At 47.0% G+C, this 20016-nt stretch overlaps 1 protein-coding gene across 4 annotated transcripts; it reads left to right on the forward strand.

Moving 5' to 3' along the window:
* Positions 1–189: 189 nt before the first annotated feature.
* On the forward strand, positions 190–19674 carry LOC125750356 (inositol polyphosphate 5-phosphatase OCRL-like). Of its 4 annotated transcripts, none has more exons than XM_049028077.1 (24): positions 190–1151; positions 1832–1911; positions 5034–5125; positions 5446–5484; positions 5771–5884; positions 6718–6870; positions 6947–7133; positions 7488–7613; positions 8170–8271; positions 9138–9252; positions 9396–9512; positions 9862–10043; positions 10576–10687; positions 10783–10892; positions 11211–11346; positions 12049–12159; positions 12369–12534; positions 13458–13693; positions 14534–14557; positions 15211–15324; positions 15422–15506; positions 16675–16802; positions 16903–17014; positions 17105–19674. In XM_049028077.1, the coding sequence occupies exons 1-24, from the start codon at positions 1104–1106 to the stop codon at positions 17227–17229; spliced, it is 2814 nt and encodes a 937-aa protein (XP_048884034.1). In that variant the 5' UTR covers positions 190–1103; the 3' UTR covers positions 17230–19674. The 4 variants fall into 4 exon arrangements, with proteins under 4 accessions (XP_048884034.1, XP_048884035.1, XP_048884036.1 ...); XM_049028078.1 differs by having other exon boundaries at positions 6721–6870; XM_049028079.1 differs by lacking the exon at positions 1832–1911 and having other exon boundaries at positions 190–1038.
* The last annotated feature ends 342 nt before the right edge of the window (positions 19675–20016 follow it).

A 20016-nucleotide genomic window follows, 5' to 3' on the forward strand; every position in this document is an offset into this window, starting at 1 on the left:
AAAACTTGAGATTTCAGCATTAATTACTTGCTTTTACATACATTTGTAACTGAAAGGATGGTGTAAGACTTAAGTGATTGGCTGAATATAACTCCTCCCGACCGGTAGAGGACGCTGTCTGCACCGCCGGCCGCTTCCTGCACACCGCGTCACACGTCGCTATTGGTGGATCATGCATGACGTTTTGTTGTCGCCAGCTGGTGTAGACGAGGAAAATACTGCGACTTAAGCGGTGTCCTCCTCCAATCCGGACTCTGCTTCGTAAGAAACTGTCATTATCGGCATAAACATGCACGACTAACTCTGTTGTGTAGCCGTTGCAGCAACAAGGATATGCGTGCGAAACCCATTTCATGTTTTCATGTTTTTCTGCAGCGTCTTTATTCACCTAACCAGCCATGGCCAAATGAGTGAATCATGTTTTTAACTGGGCTTTGTTTTCCTGCACACTGTATGTGGGTAAATGTATCCGGCCTTGCCGATTCATGGTGCAGTTCCCCACTCTGCTATTGTAACTCTGAAGCGAGATGTCGCAGTCGTGTCAGATACCCCTCCTCCCATGCCACTCTCCTCGGCTGCTTTCACAAGAAAAGGGGACACGCAACGGCGTGGTCGGCTGCGTGTGAAACACACCATGACTAGGCACACATAAGTAATGGCTTTCGGTGGCCCGCAGCGAAGAAAACAGGAGGGTGTGGTTTGAGAGAATGCAACCATTTACTGCCTGTGCAATGCATGCAACATCTTATATTTAGATGACAGATCGCAGGCTGTGACGTGCATTGAGTCATTTTCAGTCAGTGGCAGGTTCAGCCACACTGCCGAGTGCTGTGTCTGTATGGAGAGAGACCAGAGCCGGGTAGCCGGCTGACACCATTAATAACACCCGTACGGAGCTACATCGCCCGGCCGAACAAGGAGCAACCGAGGGGCCGGTTTATTATCTCTCCGTCCCCTGACATCACCTTGTGGATACCTCTGTTCAAAGTGACGGATACAAGGGTCCCGATCGATCAAAAACAAAGGAAAACTATATGTGTGGGTATATATATATATACATACAGGCCGAAGCAACAGCTGGTGATGACTTTTAACTGAACGTGATGGATCCATTTATGGGCTTCGGACTGGACGAGGACAAGTGTCTGACTGTATCCTTCCAGTATGCAGTTTGTGGTTTGGACTCGGCGAAGTATGCTAACATTAATATCTGTCAGATGCTGAAGGGCGTTTAATAACTAAGAGAAAGTTGTAACCCACGGAAAGCTATTATGCTGCGATTTAGTGGCAAAGCGAAAATATTAAGTACTTTGTACTCTATGTTTTGTCTTGCCGTTGTGCTGCATGTGTCAGTAGCCTGGCTGAGTCTCATGTCGGCCCTAAGACCATTCCGATTTCTTCTCTGTTAACTAAATAATCTGCTTCTTTTATACTGAAGGACGCAAAACGTGGTTTACTGTATTTAGGGTTAGGGTTTATCAACAAAAACGAAAACCCAAGTTCCGGCACGACTGTTACGCGTATTTGTTTCTCAAACTACACTTAAGTATTGACTGAAAGTAAATTTTATCACCACAAGTATAACGATGTTTTATGTTATGTTTGGGTGGTAAACCAGTAGCTGCAACAAAAAGTGGAGGCTTTTGGGGGGGGGGTTACTGATATATATACACGCACACACACACACACACACACAATCTCTCCACCTGACATATTTGTTTTTATCGTACTTGTTGGAGTAGTTGTTAAAAAACCAGATTGGCATGTGTTGAAATTTGATTAAAGCCCTTCAGACCCCCGCTGGGTTCCTTGACGGTGGTGCTCCGCTCAGACCTTGAGGTGTCAGGAACTGCAGCCTGGCCAGAACGAACCAAGGCTCTTGACACTGATCGAGCGCTCAGGCTGCTTCGTGTGAGTGTCCACCATCACCCTGCTTGTTACACACAGGAAAATCCAGGTCTCTGGTTGCCTCCAAGCTTCCAGATTGTTTTTATTTCGGGCAATATTTGACAGCAGCATGTTTGTCATAATTACTATTTTTGCCCTCTGCTCTTAATGGGTATTTGCTTGAGGGGCTGCATCTACCTTCTGCCAAGCTGGCAGATTTTTCATGTTACATGAGCACATGGCGCTGTCAGCAGAAGTGCTGATTGGTGGACTGAGCAATCATGTATAGCTGCTGATTGGCCACTGGCTGGAACATGGTGAATCTTTAGGCCAGGCAAGCCCCCAAGTGCATTATGGTCATAGTTTCAACTGGTAGATGGTCTGTTCTCTGGGCGATCCACTGACATGCACTTAGGTTTATTGCATCTCTAAAATGCTCATGTGTATATCAGTGTGTATGTGAGTGTGAACCCCTGCATTGTTCCATCTTCTGTCCTAATCAGGGTCACAGGGTCTGGAGGTTTGTTATATTTCATCATGGTACTTCTGTATTATAATATACAAAAAACTATAACTTTAAGGTTGTAGAGTCATAACCAGGAGGTTGTTGGTTTAAGTACAAGAAATATTCTTGCTATTAATTGAGGTTTTCAAGTCAAACTGCTGCAGTAAGATACAGTCGATTCTCCATATGCACAGGGGATCGATTCCAGGATCCCCTGTAGATACCAAAATCCACAGATGCTCAAGTCCCTTATATAAAACAGCATAGTACTTGCATATAACTTGCACACATCCTTCCATGTACTTTAAATCATCTCTAGATAACAATACCTGATACATAATACCTAATATTATGTAAGTGCTATGCAGCAGCTGTCATAGTACTTGTAGAATATTTAGTTATAAATACATAAATACAGAAAATATAAATGTATTTCTCTCTCTCTCTCTCTCTCTCTCTCTCTCTCTCTCACACACACACACACATACACACACACACTCACCAACACCCAAAACTACACATGACTTCATTTGCGTGGATTCAGCTTGGTGCTCAGCACGTGGCATGTTCAAGTCCTGTTTTTTTTTTTTGTAACTTTCTGGATTTATTTATTTATTTGTAAATATTTTTGATCTGTGCTTCGTTGAATTCCCGGACGCGGAATCTGCGGATATGGTGGGCTGACGGTATTCAGGAGTACAGATATCTGTAAAAGCACCTAAACGTAATTTAAACCCTTTGACTACTGATGAAACCGCTCCAATAAGACACCTATTTCCCTCAGTCTGCGCAAAAAATGGCTTCGTTGGCGGATGGCGCTTGTAGAGAGTGGAGGAGGCCCGTCCGAATGGAAGGACAAGGTTCGAGAGGACACAGGGTGGCCCTTGCACCCAGGAGAAGCAGTGGAGCATGCATGGGTGGCGGCTGCAGCTGTCGGCTATGTAGCGACAGACTAAGAGGGTGGTAGCTCCTGTGCTTTTGCCACTGGGGGAGGCAAGTACGGCTTCAGTGGACGTCCGTGACTCACCTGGGGCTTAATCTTAGCCGCAGTGGGACAGCTGCAGGCCGGTTTCCTCTCCTCTGTCCCACGGCCGTGAGTCACATGATGTACTAATGTACGACTGATTTTTTTTTTCTTCACTTTCATTGTTCCTCAAAGCTGCCTGTGTTTGCTTTTAAGCTGTTCTGCGGACACACCTTTCCGGATCCGTCTCTTACTTATAAGTATACAAAACCTATAAAAAAAAAAAAAATGTACACTGGCCGCCAGGGCTGGGCCGCCCTTTAGGCGACATACCTGATGGCCTGGGGAATCGTTTGATTAAACAGCGCAAAACTACAGGTGAAGAAAATATCAGAAGAAATACCACAGGTTGTGACATTGCGGTTATTTACGCGATTTTTAATATATCGCACCTTTTCTCCTGAAACAGATGCGGGCTAACTAGTTAGCAGCCAGATGTCCTGTGTTACTGAAATGTTTTTAATATAAATGAACTGATAAAAGGTGTTGTCTACTGCTCTGGGGCGTGCGGGCGGAGGGGAGGGGGTGTCCTAACACCCAGGGCCGGCCCTGCCACCGACCATTAGCACCCATGACTGGTGTGACACGTCAAACACTCTCTAGGACTCCTTTTCTACCTAATGCAACAGTGGTATTTTCTGGTTTATTACATCCTAGTTGGGTGGGACCTTCTAGTTTAACAGGCATGTGACCGTACAGGTCTTCTTGGGGTTCATTTATTTATTAACATACTTTATTTAGCAGGTGCTATTGTCCAAAACAATGTACAAGTGAGGTAAACAGTGCATTACAGACATACAGCTGTCCAGCAGTTAACTCGGCATAAGTGCAGCTAGGCTGAGCTACTAGTGAACGCCCAGTTACAAGTGTAAACTGTATTGCAGCAAGAGTGACACAACACCTTCCGAACAAAGCAAGAATCTAATGAGACAATTATTCAAATCAGCAAAGAAAGTACAATACTATGAGCGTACTGGGAACGTGGAGTGGTGTAAGCTAGTAGAGGTGTTCCTGGAACTTTGTCATTAGGAGTTTCTTGAAGGTGGAGAGGGACTCTGACAAATGTGGTTTGGCAGCTCGTTCCAGTGCCGGGGAGTCACACATGAGGAACGTCTTATGTGAAATCTCTCACATGCGGGAGGGATGCCAGAATGACTGTGCTGTGCTGACTGGAAAGGGAAATGCAGACGTATTTCTGCAGAAAACTGACTGCCGAATGTTGGCTTTCTGCGGAATAATTTTTTCTGTCGAGTCTCTGATGTGTGCGTCTCTTTCTCCATGATGAAATTTTATTCTGAAGCAAGACAGGCAATGTCAGGCCTGCATTTGTGTTCATCAGCAGTTACAGTAGCTGTATATCTAACTTAATAACTAATATAATTAACTATTATTAATAACTTAATAATATTTATGTATACAGTTGGATACTAGGTTCTCATTGTACGTGAGGGTACACCTAGCCTGGTGCCACGTGCTGGGGGAGGCGCAAGGTCCCATTGTTTAAAATGCACTTGAAATTAGCACACTTTCCCCACAATGCAACTCTCTCTTTATTTTAGATGAGCAGTTTGAAGGAAGTTCTGTGAGCTTGTCGTGATTTGTTTTCTCCCCCGATAGACTGGGAGTCTTAGCTAACCCAGATGACTTGGCGAGGAGACCAGTGCCCCAGTTGTCCATTCCCATCAATACCCATTTCCACATGGTGCGAGGTAAGTAAGCGCATGACCTCGTCAGCTGACCCAAGTCCTCTGCCTGCTCTTCCTAAGGTCATGACAGTCCGCTTGAGGCACCATTTAATGGCGCTGCTCTGGGATAAGAATGGACAGTGATTAGAGGCTCCCTGTGATACGTCACTTACTGTACATGTTGCTCTACTGCTGTGCATATATTGTACATTATTGTAACCAGGGTGAAGGTCACTTAACATAAGGTCACTTCAGAACAACCTGTATTTCATATCCTGCTGCCCATTAAAAAAAACCTCTTTTTTTTTTTTTTTTTTTTGCATTTTCGACGGTTCTCCTTGCAGAGGCAGAGGAGGCTCTACTTATCGACTTCTCCATTAACTGTGAGTAGTTGGGAAAAGCTTCTGGGATGTCAGGTGATCCGAATGGCCCTGGGGTGGAGTCACGTGGTCCACAGCAATTAGAAACCGGATAGCCTCAGGCCGAGAGAAGACGACCGGCACCCTTCTTGTGCATAATTACTTACTTGATCATTCTGAGGCTGTAGGAATCGCATATGCTAAATGCTAACAGTATGGGGTGTGTCGTGTCTGTGAGGACTTCCGGGTATGTTCCTCCTGTGAGCGTGTTTATGTCTGCCCCCATCCCCCCTGTCGTGTGCTGGCACAGCCCATATCCGCCTGCGGGTGCAAGGCGAGCTGTCCCCTGAGCTGCTACTGGAGCTGCCCGACGATGAGAAGAGCCAGGCTTTCCTCGCGCAAGTGGAGAAGTGCAGGCAGCAAGGTGTGTGAGGGTGGGGGCGCCCAGCCTCCAGCTTGGGGCGGGCACGAGCACGCAGCATAGCTCCCAGTTTTACGAGCCCCAAAAAAAGCTATTTAATTAGAGTTTAAAGTTTCATTGGTGTTCCCAATGACAACAAAGAAAATATTTTGATTATATCTAGAGCTGCTCTGAAAGACTTACCTGCAAACCAGTCTGTCTTGGTGTTTTTCTACGTTTTTTTTTTTCCATTCAGGTTTTTTCTCATTGTTACTATTCAGTAGAGGGTCATCGGGTCATTTAGAAGTAGGGCTTCTCGGTGAACCATCCAGAGGCTCTTTCTGAAGGCCCTTTGTCTCTTTTCTTTTGTACTTCTGAGATGTTCTTCACCCTTCGGTGTAAACCTGTGCCCCTGAGGCTGGCTAGGCGAGCTGCGATTGCTGGGACCCCCAGGCGTCCATATCTAGGAAATCACGCACCATGCCAGACTCCCAAACATGGCACGTGCTGGCAGCTTTTGCTTTGGGAGGAATTTGAAATGGCCGTGTTCCTGTGTCAGCAGACGGTCGCTGGCCGATCAGCTCAGCTAGCGTGCTTGGTAATGATGCAGCGGAGGTGTCACTCCGGGGAATGTCACTGGAATTCACTCAATGGTGATATTGTTTGTAATATTTGTAAATATACTATGCACTACGGGGTTATGGTGCTTTAGTCTTATAAAGCAAGCTTGCCAATGCGAGTTTCTCTCTTGCTTGAGTCTTCTCTCACAGCTCACGTTGAAGCTAGAAGGACTCTGTCCGGAGGGGACCGGATCCAGCCCTGTATTCATGCACATGATCAGTTTGGCCTTGTTTCAGCAGTCTCCAAGGCCATGGTGCCTATAAGCACGCAAGGTGTTCCTCCCAAAGCGATGGTCCATGCTGCCCCAAACAGCACCCCCAGAGCCCTCTCAGCAGAGCCAGTCGCCCCCCCTCCCACCTCAGTCCCCCTGAAACACATCAACCGCACAGGTACAGAAAACACGCCTCGTCCTTCAGACCTCTTGCGCCAGCCGCGGTTAAATTAGTCTCTCTCTCGTCTTTCCAGAACCTCTCGGGGGCGCCGTCTCTCTGGTGACTGATTTCGGCTTTGAGGAACACTTCGCCCACTCCCTGACAGTGGACGAGAAGAAGAACCAGCCGGTCCGCCCGGTTCGGCCACCACCCCCCCCACCAACTAAAACTCCTGAAGTGCAGGGTAGACAGGGGTCCCTTCCTACTCCTGGCAACAGAGAGTAAGTGGAACGTTCCCGATTCGCGAGCCATTGACCTCCTGGGGGGGGATCTGGGCACCTGATTCTTGGTCAGTTAAATAATTTATGAAGAGTATGTATGGACAGGGCCTCGGATATTTCAGGTGAGAGAGACAGTTTGTGCTAATGATTCAGGCCAGTGGTTTCTGGGCCCCAGTCATCCTGTTCTAGACTCATGTCTTCTTCTTGTTGCCAAGCAACGGCCAGGAACATTTCCTTAATCTTGTTTAAATAAACAGCAGGACAGGCTTGATACGCCAACTGCCTGCTGATTCGGTTTCCTAACCGCTGGCTCACCTGCTCTCTCTGCTCTTGGGTTCTACCCTCCCCTGCCAGTGCCAGGCCCCCTCCAAACACACCCCCTGAGTGGCAGCCTACCACCAGCATCCCGAAGCAGACCACACTCGTCCAGCATCACCTAAACAAGAGGGAGAAGGAATACGTGGACATCCACAACTTCAGGTGTGCTTTTCTGGCCATTAGGGGTTTAAGATGGGCCCCGACTGGGATCGCAGAGCTGGAAATATGATTATGGTAATGGGGCTGGAATCACTCTGTGTTTCCTGAATCCGTGACCAAGGCACGTGAAACCGGCTTGGTAGGTCTGTCACTGTCACTCCCTCAGCACTTCCTCGGTTTATGTATTTTGCAGCTGTCATACATCATTCTTGTTGTCTTCCGACCATGGGACCGTTTCCATGGAGATGGCAGTTGCTGGCCCACCTAACTTATCAGTATTGGGTTTACTGGGCTGTTTGTACTCGCCAGTGTCAGTTGGCCTGTATTTTTGTAATCTTGCAATGTTTGCACAGTTTTTACACACTATGCAGTCTGCGTAAGCAAGGTTGTTATGCGCTAGTCTTGTGTTTATTTAGCACCTTGGTCCAAGAAAAAGACTGTTTCGTTTTTATGTGTTATACTCAACTGTGTATGTTTAAAAATGACATTAAAGGCCTACTAGACTTGACTTGATCTGAAGGCTGATTTCGTCCCATCTCATCCATGTTCTGCCCTGCAGGGTATTCGTGGGCACGTGGAACGTGAACGGCCAGTGTCCCGACAGCACCCTGGATCCGTGGCTGAGGTGTGACGAGGAACCCCCGGATATCTACGCCGTGGGGTCAGTCTTAGGCTTTGCAGTCTGCTGTCTTTGTGTGTGTGTGTGTGTGTGTGTGTGTGTGTGTGTGTGTGTGTGTGTGTGTGTGTGGTGGAGGCATCATTTTCAAGCAGGCCTCCTAGTGGCCAGGCTTGAGTCCCAGGAGAGCACAGCGATGTACTGTGAGTGTAGATCTACTGGGTGTTCGGCTGCTTCATTTCTACAACTGGCCATTTGCCGGGATGTTCCAGCCCAGTGCGATCAGCTCTCATGCAGAGACTTGCCATGATGAAATCCAGATACCAGTGAGCTGTGAATGGAATGTGAGTGGAATGTGAGTGGAATGTGAGTGGAATGTACCATGTGACACTGAGGGAGTGTCAGCTACACACGGATAACTTTTGTCTTATGAGCTCATAAAGTATGTGGGTCATTCCGGTTGAATGCAACAAATTGTCCATGCTCAATCTTCTCAGAATCGAGCCATTTTGTGGCATTTTGTTTGCCTCTGGGCCAATAAGAAAAATCCCAAAATTTTCCTGGCTTATCTCATATAGTTTAGGAGTTACACTGGCTTGAAATTCAAAGAGTTTTTCCCTCCATTCGCAAAAATTCTTGGTCGGCCATTTTCAGATGCCTGTATCTTTGTAACAGTAACACCTAGGCACCTGAAAAACTTGCAGATATACAAGGCTTTTGCCTAAAAAAAGTTCTAGGCTCCCTTTACAACATATAAAAATGAACTTTCTGCGTTAAGGGTTTTATTGAGCTCCAACAAAAATAAAACCCTTAAACTCAATGTTGGGCGATAGCAAATATCTGCTGCGTTGAGCCAGAATGACCCATATTTCACGTGTCTTCTACATGTCCACCTCCTGTTTCTCATTCAGCTTCCAAGAGCTGGATCTGAGTGCAGAGGCTTTCTTCTACCTGGACTCGTCGCGGGAGCAGCAGTGGGTGGACGCAGTGAGGAGCTCCCTGCACCCCAAGGCCAAGTACGTTCAGGTGAGCCCAGGTGGGGCGATAAATAGGTACCCACTTCCAAATTTTTGCAAATTACTCAAAGGATTCAACAGCACCTGCCCATCTGGGATTTACTGCGCTAGTCATTCTATAAGCCAGCTTTACACTGCAGGCTCTGTCCGCAGATCCGGACGGTCCGCCTGGTGGGCATGATGCTGGTGATGTTCGTAAAAGCGAAGCACGGCCGCCACATCCGGGAGGTGGGCGTGGAGAGCGTGGGGACCGGGATCATTGGGAAAATGGTAAGAATGAGCCGGGTCCGGGCGGATCTGTGGACGGCCCACTTCCGGCGTCCCGGAGGAGCCCCCGGGCAGCCTTCGGCATTTTGACACATTTAAATTTTATTTTCATTTCATTTATTTAAATATGCACTTTTACAATTTAAAATTTAATTTGAATTATTCATGTGTGATTTTGCATAAGGTATCAGCCCCAGCGAGCCCGTGAGTGTGATCGGGGGTGGATTTTATGTATCCATCTTTCTGTTATTATTTGACCCTTCATGGTGGCTCTGAGGCTGCCCCCCCCCCCCTTCACCTCCCCCCCATCTCTCAAGTGTCTAAGCTCTCCCACTTCTGCCCCTCCCCTCAGGGGAACAAGGGAGGTGTGGCGATTCGCTTCGTCTTCCACAACACCAGCTTCTGCTTCGTCAACTCCCACCTGGCAGCCCACGCCGAAGACTGCGAGCGCCGTAACCAGGACTACAAAGACATCTGCGCCCGCATGAGCTTCCACCTGCCTGGCCGGCCAGCCCTGAGCATCGTCAAGCACGAGTGGGTGCCCCCGCCCTCACCCTCACAGCATGACATCTGTGACATTGTGCTCATTTTACTGTTTACCAAAAGCTTAAGTCGAGTCAGTGTTGCTGTTTATGCAACTGGGTATTGTACTGGATCTTAAATCTTAAATATGTGTCTCTAGCGTTCGACAGCAGTGCTCTGAGATTACTAGCCTGTCCCAGTAGCAGCTGCATCACAGCATGGCTGAGAGTGGCACTCATTAGCATTACAGTCACGTTTACATTTATTTAATTAGCAGATGCTTGCGGCTAAAGCGGCACATGAGGGGTGGGGTTGGAGAGCAGGGTCAGCCTACATCCAGCATCCCTGGAACAACTAGATTTAAGGGCCCAGTGATGATGTGGTTATCCCGGTTGTCATGGGATTCAAACCAACAACCTTCTGGATATGGGCACTGATACCTTACTGAGCTACCACCCAGTCACCACCATGGCACCACCTACAGCTTTTCCTTACGCGACCCCACCGTGTCGGTCCTGTCCCTTCATGTACCATTCCCGTGCAGTGTGGTTATCTGGCTGGGCGACCTGAATTACCGCCTCTTCCTGTACGATGTGTACGAAGTAAAGCGACTCATCTCCAAAAAGGAGTTAAAGAAGCTTCTGGAGCGTGACCAGGTGAGGCACGCCTGCACATCTTCTTTCACAAGACACCGAAGTGGACCCTTTCTGAGTCATCTCCTCACCTCACATTAATGTTTCCTTTTAAAAAGCTCAATGTCCAAAGGGAGACCAGGAACGTGTTCTCAGATTTCATCGAGGGAGAGATAAACTTCATACCCACGTACAAGTTTGACCCCAAAACAGACCGATGGGATTCAAGGTAATTGCTCCTACTCTCATTTTCCCCTTGACTTTACTAGCCCTGTTATACAGTCTGAATATATATGTTAAGGGTTGGCGTTTTCATGACAAGGCTATTGGTGTTTCTTTATTAATGATACCCCCAGAAACAAATACTAGTTAATATGAGTTCCTGCCTACAGCTGTTGTTCTAGTTTTGAGTTAGCCTTAAAAGACAGGGATTTTGGAAAATGATTCGGGTTTAAGAGAAATACTTGCATAGTCACCGCACGAGTGCCTGGTGGAGTCTGGTGGCCCCGCGTTCGAAATTGACTGACTCCCAGTGTTCTCCCTGAAGCGGAAAGTGCCGGGTCCCGGCCTGGTGTGACCGGATCCTCTGGAGGGGAAGCTGTGTGAAACAGCTGCAGTACCGTAGTCACATGCAACTGCAGACCAGCGATCACAAGCCTGTCAGCTCGCTCTTCCAAATCGGGGTATGAGCCTGACTTGTTGCACTCGCCGCCTTTCTCAGCTTCTCGGCACCAGCGGATCTAGGGACTCGGCCATTAGCAAGCAGAGGGATATGCAGGGCTGCCAGTTCTCACGCATCTGGCATGACGCTTTCAGACTCTCACGCTCACGCAGGGAATCTTACGGCAAATGTATATTATTCCATTATGAATCTAAAATTAGCTACATCAAAAGCGGTGGGGTAGTTTGCGAACCCTGCACACGATTACCGAGATAATTAAGCTGTTACATGCGTGTAAATGAACGTGCAGGCATGTCTTGAATTGAAAATCTCACACCAGCCAGCTGACCAAAGGTGGCAACCCTGAATATGACTGTTTGAAGTGTTAATTTTCCATGTAATACAATGGAGTTTTGTGTGGCGAATGACCACCATGGCATGTTTGTTATGTTAGGAAAGAGAATTGCCCTTTAGTTCTGTGTATGTTCCTCTCTAGTACAAATCCACTTAACAGAGATTTCTCAGAAATGTGTATTTCTCCCAAAAGCTCCTTCTTCTGGCTGCCATCCTTATATTTTGATCATCGTGTCTGGATGTATGACACTTGTACGTAACTTTGTGTTATGTTTGGAATGTGCCGGAAGCAGTGGCGCCTCCGGGAGCTAGCGGCCAATCACGGCCTTTTGCTCCGCCTTCTTTGGGACGCTGGTGCTGTCTGTGACAGGTGAAGGTGGTCAATGAGAAGCGGCAGAAGCTGGTGCTGGAGGAGGTCATGCGTGTGATCGACCGGATGGAGAACGAGTTCCTGCCCTCCCTGTCGCTGACTCAGAGTGAGGTGAGTTGAAGGTTCTCTTGTCCGCAGATATGGGCACAAGAGTTGGACAGAGAGGTGGTTTAGGTCTGGACTTGTGGCTGAAAACCTGCTGGTTCAGGTTTCATGAGGGATTCAGCTCCAGAGCCCTTAACGCCTGGACTGCTTAATTTTATTTACAAATAAAATACCTCCAGAACACCACAATAGTGGTATCTCCTGTTCTTCTCTAGTTCACCTTCGAAGGAGTGAAATTCTGGCAGCAGCAGCGCAGGTATCTGCTGATAAGGAACGACGGACAGGTGCCCTGCCACTTCTCCTTCATCCCCAAACTCCAAGCTTCCCACTTCTGCAAGCCCTGGCTAAAGGTCGACCCCAGCGACGGATTCCTGGAGCCCAGTGAGTCCGCAGCACAGCCGGACGGCTGCTTCCAGTTTGAGCTGGTCTCCTATACTCATCTCCTTCCGGTTCTGTGCTGAGATGGTTCTCACTACTGGCTGGCACATTACGTAGCCAGAAGACCGACGGTCATGTGACCAGGATAAAGGCACGTGGCTGAAACAGCTCTAGGGAATTGCTGCTACATTTGGAAAACAATCCATAGCATACATAGCTTAAAAGGTAACATGATGATTTTGTTTCCCACTGAGCCCCTACTCCTTACTGCCCTGTACTTTGTCATCTTTCTTTCTTATTGCTCCCTTGATCTCTCAGTAATGCGATTCTGTTCCTCCACAATCTGTCCACCTCCCTATGTGAAATTATACAGGACCAACCAAAGTTTGTCATGGTGCCTACGAAGTGATAGCGTGGCATCACATGACCTGGCCAACTGACCTGAAGTCAGTAGAAATTGTTTTGGAGGAGTTTGACCAGAGAGCAAAGGAAAAGCGGCCAATAAGAGCTTAGCATATGTAGGACCTCCTTCAGGACAGCTGGCAGAGCGTCCCAGGAGGCCACCTCATGGAACTGGGGTAAAGGAGACAGTAGAGTCAACCAGTCCCTGGAGCAATTAGGGTTAAGGGCCTTTCTCAACAGCCCAATGGTGGGATCACTCTGCTGACCACGGGATTTGAACTCACAAGCTTCTAGCTCACAGGAATGCTCACCCAATTTTTTTTACCACTTTTCTGGTTAGTGCACAATTCCATAGATCTTATTTTATAGCTTTCATGTCTTTAGAATTACTCTAAAATGTAGACAGTACTACAAATCAACCTTTCCGTGGATAGAACTTTTATCCGGTAGTCTATGTATTAATGAGAAGTTTAGAAAAGCAGCTGTATTTACTAATAACCAGTAATCCTTCCTGGCCACTGTAGATGAAATGCTGGAGGTCACCCTGGAGGTGCATGTGACCAAAGACTCTGTGGCCCAGCTGAACTCCGGGGAGGATACCCTCGATGATATTCTGGTGCTACACCTAGACCGGGGCAAGGACTACTTCATCTCGGTCAGCGGCACCTACCTGCCCAGCTGCTTCGGCACATCCCTGGAGGCCCTGTGTCACACCAAGAAGCCCATCCGCGAGATCCCCGTGACCAAGCTCATCGATGTGGTGAGGCCATATCACTGCCGGAGCCTGAGCTGGAGAGATGGTCCGGAGAAGTGGCATTATTGCGTCGCTCTCAGTGACCTGTTCTGGGCACCTGAACATTGGTACCCTTTGCACAGCTAAAGGGGCCGGCTCTGGGTACATTAGCACATCACAGATGCAGGGACGGATTACGGACCGGGCCAGCGGGGCCGCTGCCCAGGGGCCCTTGGGGTGCAGGGGACCCGTGGGGCCCCTAGCCCAAAACAATTTACAACGCTTATCAACAATGTATTTTCGTTTGTCTATTTTAGAGGGCCTACATTCTTTGATCCTCTGCCTACAAGGGCCCCTGACCCTATAGGGAGGGCGTTTGGCTGCCAAGGGCCCTTGAATTGTGGTGGTTGTGGTGGTGGTGCTGGTAGTGGTGGTGGTGGGGGGGGGCCTCGCGAACGTTTTGCCCAGGGGCCCACACAACCCATAATCCGTCCCTGCACAGATGCGATGGGTCCTCTGATATTCCGCCCTTAGCTTCCGGAATAAAACTGGACCTCTGTAATCCTGCATCGGACAAGCCAGGAACAGAACATCTAATGTTGGAATATCTTCAGCTTTTCATCTTTAAGGAATGATGACCTAGCTTCACAGCCCTCCAATACAACAATCGGAATACATGCAAATAAACTGGCTAGTTTGATCACAGCCAGCATATGGTTTCGCTATCGCTAACTAGGATCATCCTGTATAATGGTCACATTTACCCCTTACAAAGCACCTTTTTTAATGTGCGATAATTTTGTGTGTTTTCTTCCCTTTCACCACCACCTCCACTTCGGGTACCACCACGGACTGTTTGGCTCTCAGGAAGAAGAAAGCAGCGTGAGACAGGTAAAACCGAAATAGGATCATGGTTATGATCTGCGTGGCAGTTTTTCTTTTAGTTTATAGCTTTTGTTAACTTATGCGGGTAACTGAAGTTGGGTTATCTGTGGTGCCAGAATTAAGTTGAAATTGTCTTCAGGAAAAAAAAAAAATCATTGTAGCTTAAGATCTATTGCAAGAGATTATTTATCTGTATTCATTTCATAACCTTTTGTAAGAAGTAGGTAAAAGATACAAGTCTGCATACGAAGGTTTGGGCAAATGTTAAGCAGGTTTGTTCCTGTTGAATTAATGGTGATGCATTGAGGGCTGGAGTCACTGCGGGCTTTAACGTACCCATGAGGGCCGTTTGCTAAAGGCTTACGGAGTGTCACATCTAACTGAGAGGACCCCCCCTCTCCAGTGTGCACATCTTCTGCGTACACATCCAGAGTGATTAGCGGTAAGCAGCTAGGAGCCGGCACAGAGCTGTAAACATGAAGCACTAAATTCACTTGAGCGTATCCTGTCTTTGCCATTTAACTTGGTGGGGGGGGGGAGGGGGGGAGATAGCTTCCATTTTTCAGACTGCAGGTTAATCCTAATTCTTCTCATTAAGCTTCACTGGGGACTTATTTAATTGTGTAATACATACATGCAATTTTTCTTTTTCATCGCAGTCTTTTCTGAGCTTCTTGGAGGTAGAAGACACAGGAAGCGGGGACCGGCCCCTGAGGATCCCCAAGGAGGTGTGGCTTCTGCTCAACCACCTATCCACTAAGTCCCCCGATCAGGTGAGCCCAGGAAGCGTCTTTTTATGCTTCTACCAGGAGCTGGGCAGTGAGAGGAAGAACCCACTGACTGTTCACTGTATGTGTTCTCCTGCACCAGGAGGACCTCTTCAACATGCCCGGCTTGCCAGACGAGCTGCAGGCCATCATTGACTGTCTGGACACCAGCATTCCCAGCACCATCCGTATCCTGTTCACGTGACCTTACTTTTCCCAGTCATATGGATGCCTTTCCTTTAGACCACAGTGGTTCTGCATAACAGCAGTGGCATTCGGCATTGTGTGTGCCTGGATGTCTCGCAATCTGCTAATTTGTTGGTATAATTTCTTGGAAGGTAGTAATATCCAGATCAACATCAGCTTTACAAAGAATGTGTTGCAATATAGTATGTACAGTTTGGGTGATGAAATAGTTTACGGTGAGATTCAGGCTTTGATGTTATGGTCATTTGTCATTTAATTGCTGACAGTGTTGGCGGGCTGTTAAAAAAACACAGTTAAACACAAATGTTTTCCCAGACTGACCTCTATTATCAATCCATCACAAATAGTTCCGTGGATGAATGCATGGGTTTCTGATGTGTATGAGTGTTCTGCCTGGAAACCACAGTACTGTTTATGTACTTGGTGGTTATTGTATTCCCCGGATGTGTGATTCTGTTCCTTCCTTATCTCTCCATTCCTACATTTGATTCTGTTCCTTCCTAATCTCTCCACCTCCACATGTGATTCTGTTCCTCCTGAGTCTCTCCAACTCTCCTTGTGTGATTCTATTCCTCCCTAATCTCTCCATCTTCATGTGTAATTTTGTTCCTCCCTAGTCTCTTAACTCCGTGTATGATTCTGTTGCTCCCTAATCTCTCCACCTCCATGTGTGATTCTGTTCCTCCCTAATCTCTCCTCCTCCGTGTGTGATTCTGTTCCTCATTAATCTCTCAACCTCCACGTGTGATTCTGTTCCTCCCTAATCTCTCTTCCTCCGTGTGTGATTCTGTTCCTCATGAATCTCTCCACCGCCACGTGTGATTCTGTTCCTCATGAATCTCTCCATCTCCACGTGTGATTCTGTTCCTCATTAATCTCTCCACCTCCACGTGTGATTCTGTTCCTCCCTAATCTCTCCTTCTCCGTGTGTGATTCTGTTCCTCATTAATCTCTCCATCGCCACGTGTGATTCTGTTCCTCCCTAATCTCTCCTCCTCCGTGTGTGATTCTGTTCCTCCCTCGTTTCTTTACCTCACCTCTCTACGTGCACTTCTGCTGGTTCTTCCTCCCACCCTCCCCATCCAAACTCTCATCACTGGGCCAGGCCACTTCTTCAGTCCGTTGCACCCTGACTACGACGTGTGCCAGCTGGCAGCAGCCACTCGGTGGCGCAGGCCCTGGTCATCTTCCTGGAGGCTCTGCCAGAGCCAGTGGTGTGTTACAGGTTTTATAGGCAATGCCTCGACTGTTCACATGACGGTCGCCTTTGCAGACAGGTGCGCCCCCCCAACGTGCGTCAGTGTTGCTTGCAGCGACCGTGACCGTCACGTGTCACTGATCATTGCTCATTGGTTATGCTTCCCTGGCCTCCCACAGTTGGTTGCCCAGCTGCCCCCGTCTCATGGAAATGTGTTCCATTACTTGGTGTCCTTCCTGAAGGGGCTTCTGAAGCACTCTCAAAGCAACCACCTCAAAGCCACCTTCCTGGGTAAGTCGTTTGACTCGTTATTGTCGACTTGTATCTTCGTTAGAACCGCTTGCTATACATCAGTGTCCTTTTTTTTTGTGTTCCCAAAAGCCACCTTGTTCTCTAGCCTCCTCATTCGGCCCTCACCAAAGCTGGCAGGCAAGCAGACACCAAGCGATCGGCAGAAAGCCAATAATTTCCTCCTGGGGTTCCTCGTGGGGGGTGACGAAGAGTAAGAACGACCTCTGAGAAGACACGTCCATCTGGTCTTGATGAACTGGCAAGGTGGCCATACTTTAAGATGCGGGATGTCGGATGGCCGCGACCCAGTAGGATAAGCGGTTTGGAAAATGGATGGATGGATGGATGGATGGATGGATATCTGATGGTTCCTGGTTTCTCCTGAGCAGGTTGGAGACATTAATTCCAATAGGAGTGCGGTGTCTGGAATCTGTGTCTAATGGGAAGTCTATGCAGCTGATCACCTGCACTATGTGGTGATGAAGAGCGAGTTACAGGGAAGGGTCCTGCATTTACGTGGCGCTTTCTCCTCGCTGACTGCTACATTCTGCCAAAACCTGGACATTGCACTATTCAAACGCGTGTCCCGATTTTGGAAGGTGAACGATCAACTTGGGCACTAAAGAGTTTGACCAAAAGTGCTTTGAAGACGTTAGTGTTGCTCCGTGCTATTCTGTATTCCAAAAACCTTTTTATTTTCTGTTGAATGAAACATCAGAGCTGTCCAAGGGTGCTTTCTTGGATTCAGGGGCAACTGTAAATCTATGCCCAAGAGAATAAAGAAAAATATTTTCTTGTGCAGTTAGAACGAAAACCTTAATGACCATTAATGACCAGGAAAGCTTTATTTGCTGGCCAAAACCTGGAGCCTGTATTGTCTCGTGTGGAAGTTTTTAATGTTTTTAATTAATTTATTTTCTAGGAACCTTGATCTCCTGTTTTCAGATACTGTATTTATGTTTTATGAAGAGGTTAAGCCCAGGAATAAGCTAAACGCACAACCTGAGGTCAGCAGTGTTTTCGATGTCCTTCAGTCTGTCTGGTGACTCTCCTTCTGTCCAGAAGTCCCTGTTTATTTTCTGGTGCTGCTTAACATCTCACGTTCTACCTAAGTGTTGTTGGTCTGTGGTGACACAGTTGACTACTATATTCATTGTTGTTCATATGAGATGTTGTCGAGTCACTGAAACTTATGCAGTTATGCGTGACCTTTTTCCTGTGTACGTATTTGTGTGTTTGTACGTGTGTACACATGTTTACAGACAGCTGTGCCGCTGATTGTCTTGGTTGTGGATCACGATTGTCTGACAGTACTTTGCCAGTCAGGGACTCATAGGCGTTTACCTGCTGTTCTATGTAGTTTATCACAAATGGTATTTTTCAGTGACTTTCCTGCAGCACACTGAAGGGCTCATATAGAGATGAGATAACAGAGACAAAAATATATCATGATTGCTAATCTTGATCGTGATTGAAAGTCTATCGTAAGTTGTTTTCCATAAAAGCTTCCTTAATTCAAGGAAATTACCATTAATATACAAAGCAACAGACTGTGGGTTATCAGCTGATTCAAGTGGCTACATAAAAAATCACTTTATTTATAATGTTCCACAGGCGCAAATAGAAATGTAGGCACAATAAATGCAGCATTTCAAGCTTGCATACCAGACTTTTTTGCACTATTGCATTCGGACTGCTTCTTACAGTTTGTTGCCTGTTTGATTTCCTTGAGTCACAATGACAAATCGCACTCAAGTTACATCTGAATTGGTACTGCCCTCTGCATTCTTAGGTTGACTATGATTGACTGCTGTGCTGAGATTTTAAAACCATGCAGATTCAAACATCTGTACATAAGACGGGTTAGTTTGGTAAGTTTGTCGGGATGCTTGCAATAACCGACATACGCTGAATTAGTTCACTTGGTTTTTAAGTGTCAGCTTTAACTCCCCATCACTGTTTTATCGTAATTGTTATAAATAAAAACTTTAAATGGTTCAGCCAAGAGGCTATAAGAACTTTTTTGGCTTCTCTGTAATGTATGAACTGGTACAGAGTCATTAATGTTTGAAGCATCTCTTGTGAATACTGTATGCATCTGTTTTTGCCGGTTTCCTTTGTCTGAAGGGATCTGCGAAACAGACTTCCCTCTTACTTAATCTTTGCTCTCTCTTTATATTCAGTATATTGACTTGGAGAGAGGGCGATGGGAGTGGGCATGGGAGGGGGGTTCATTTTATGATTACGAAGCAGCATCTGCTTGACCTAAATTTTGGCTTTTTGCTGACAGCAGAAGAGTTCTGGAATGTCCCTGTTGGGAAACTTCCTACACATTGACTCATATGTTCCCAAAATGTGTGCAGCCTCCTCCCTCCACCGCAAGCACTCTTGCGATAAAGCATTACTCGAAATGCTAATAGACTTAGCACTTACCCCATAAGGAAGTACAGTCTTTCCAGATCATTACTTGTACTGATGGCATTTGTGTGTGACTCCAGTGTCACACGTCTCCAAGAGATCGGAACATGAGAATGTGTCTGCATTTGGATATCTATGAGAAAATCCCTTCAACTGCACCTGTAAATATTGTAGATTTTCCTGTGTTTTTAGTCCTTTTAATTTATTTGTATTTTAAAGGAAGTAAAAGTTGTGTAAAGTTAGTAGTGGTGGTGTATTTTTTTTCCCCAAGTTGCGAGGTTCAACATTAGAAGAAGGCAACCAGGTCTGAGAGATGAGATGATGGAGGGATCAGGATGGAGGGATCAGGGTCACAGTGACTGGGGACATGATGTCACAAAGATGGGGACATGGGGTCACGGTCAAAATGAGATGGGAAATAGGGACACGATCACAGAGGGACGGACATGGAGACACAGGGTCACAGAGAGAAGGGGCACATGGGGTCACAGACAGAAATGCAGTTTGGGTGTAGTGTGGGAAAGGACATTCAGGATACATTTATTTACTGTGGTAAGAGGGTGTAAACACACCCTGTCACCTGA

The sequence above is a fragment of the Brienomyrus brachyistius genome, chromosome 10 (assembly GCF_023856365.1).
Source record: "Brienomyrus brachyistius isolate T26 chromosome 10, BBRACH_0.4, whole genome shotgun sequence".
Lineage (NCBI taxonomy): Eukaryota > Metazoa > Chordata > Actinopteri > Osteoglossiformes > Mormyridae > Brienomyrus > Brienomyrus brachyistius.

What these genes read in the sequence shown, in the direction of transcription:
- LOC125750356 (XM_049028077.1), top strand. Translation starts at nt 1,104, where the DNA reads ATGGATCCATTTATGGGCTTCGGACTGGACGAGGACAAGTGTCTGACT. An exon ending in CTGAGCATCGTCAAGCACGA is followed by an intron (nt 10,044 to 10,575) that starts GTGGGTGCCCCC and finishes ATTCCCGTGCAG; the next exon opens with TGTGGTTATCTGGCTGGGCG. An exon ending in CGACGGATTCCTGGAGCCCA is followed by an intron (nt 12,535 to 13,457) that starts GTGAGTCCGCAG and finishes TGGCCACTGTAG; the next exon opens with ATGAAATGCTGGAGGTCACC.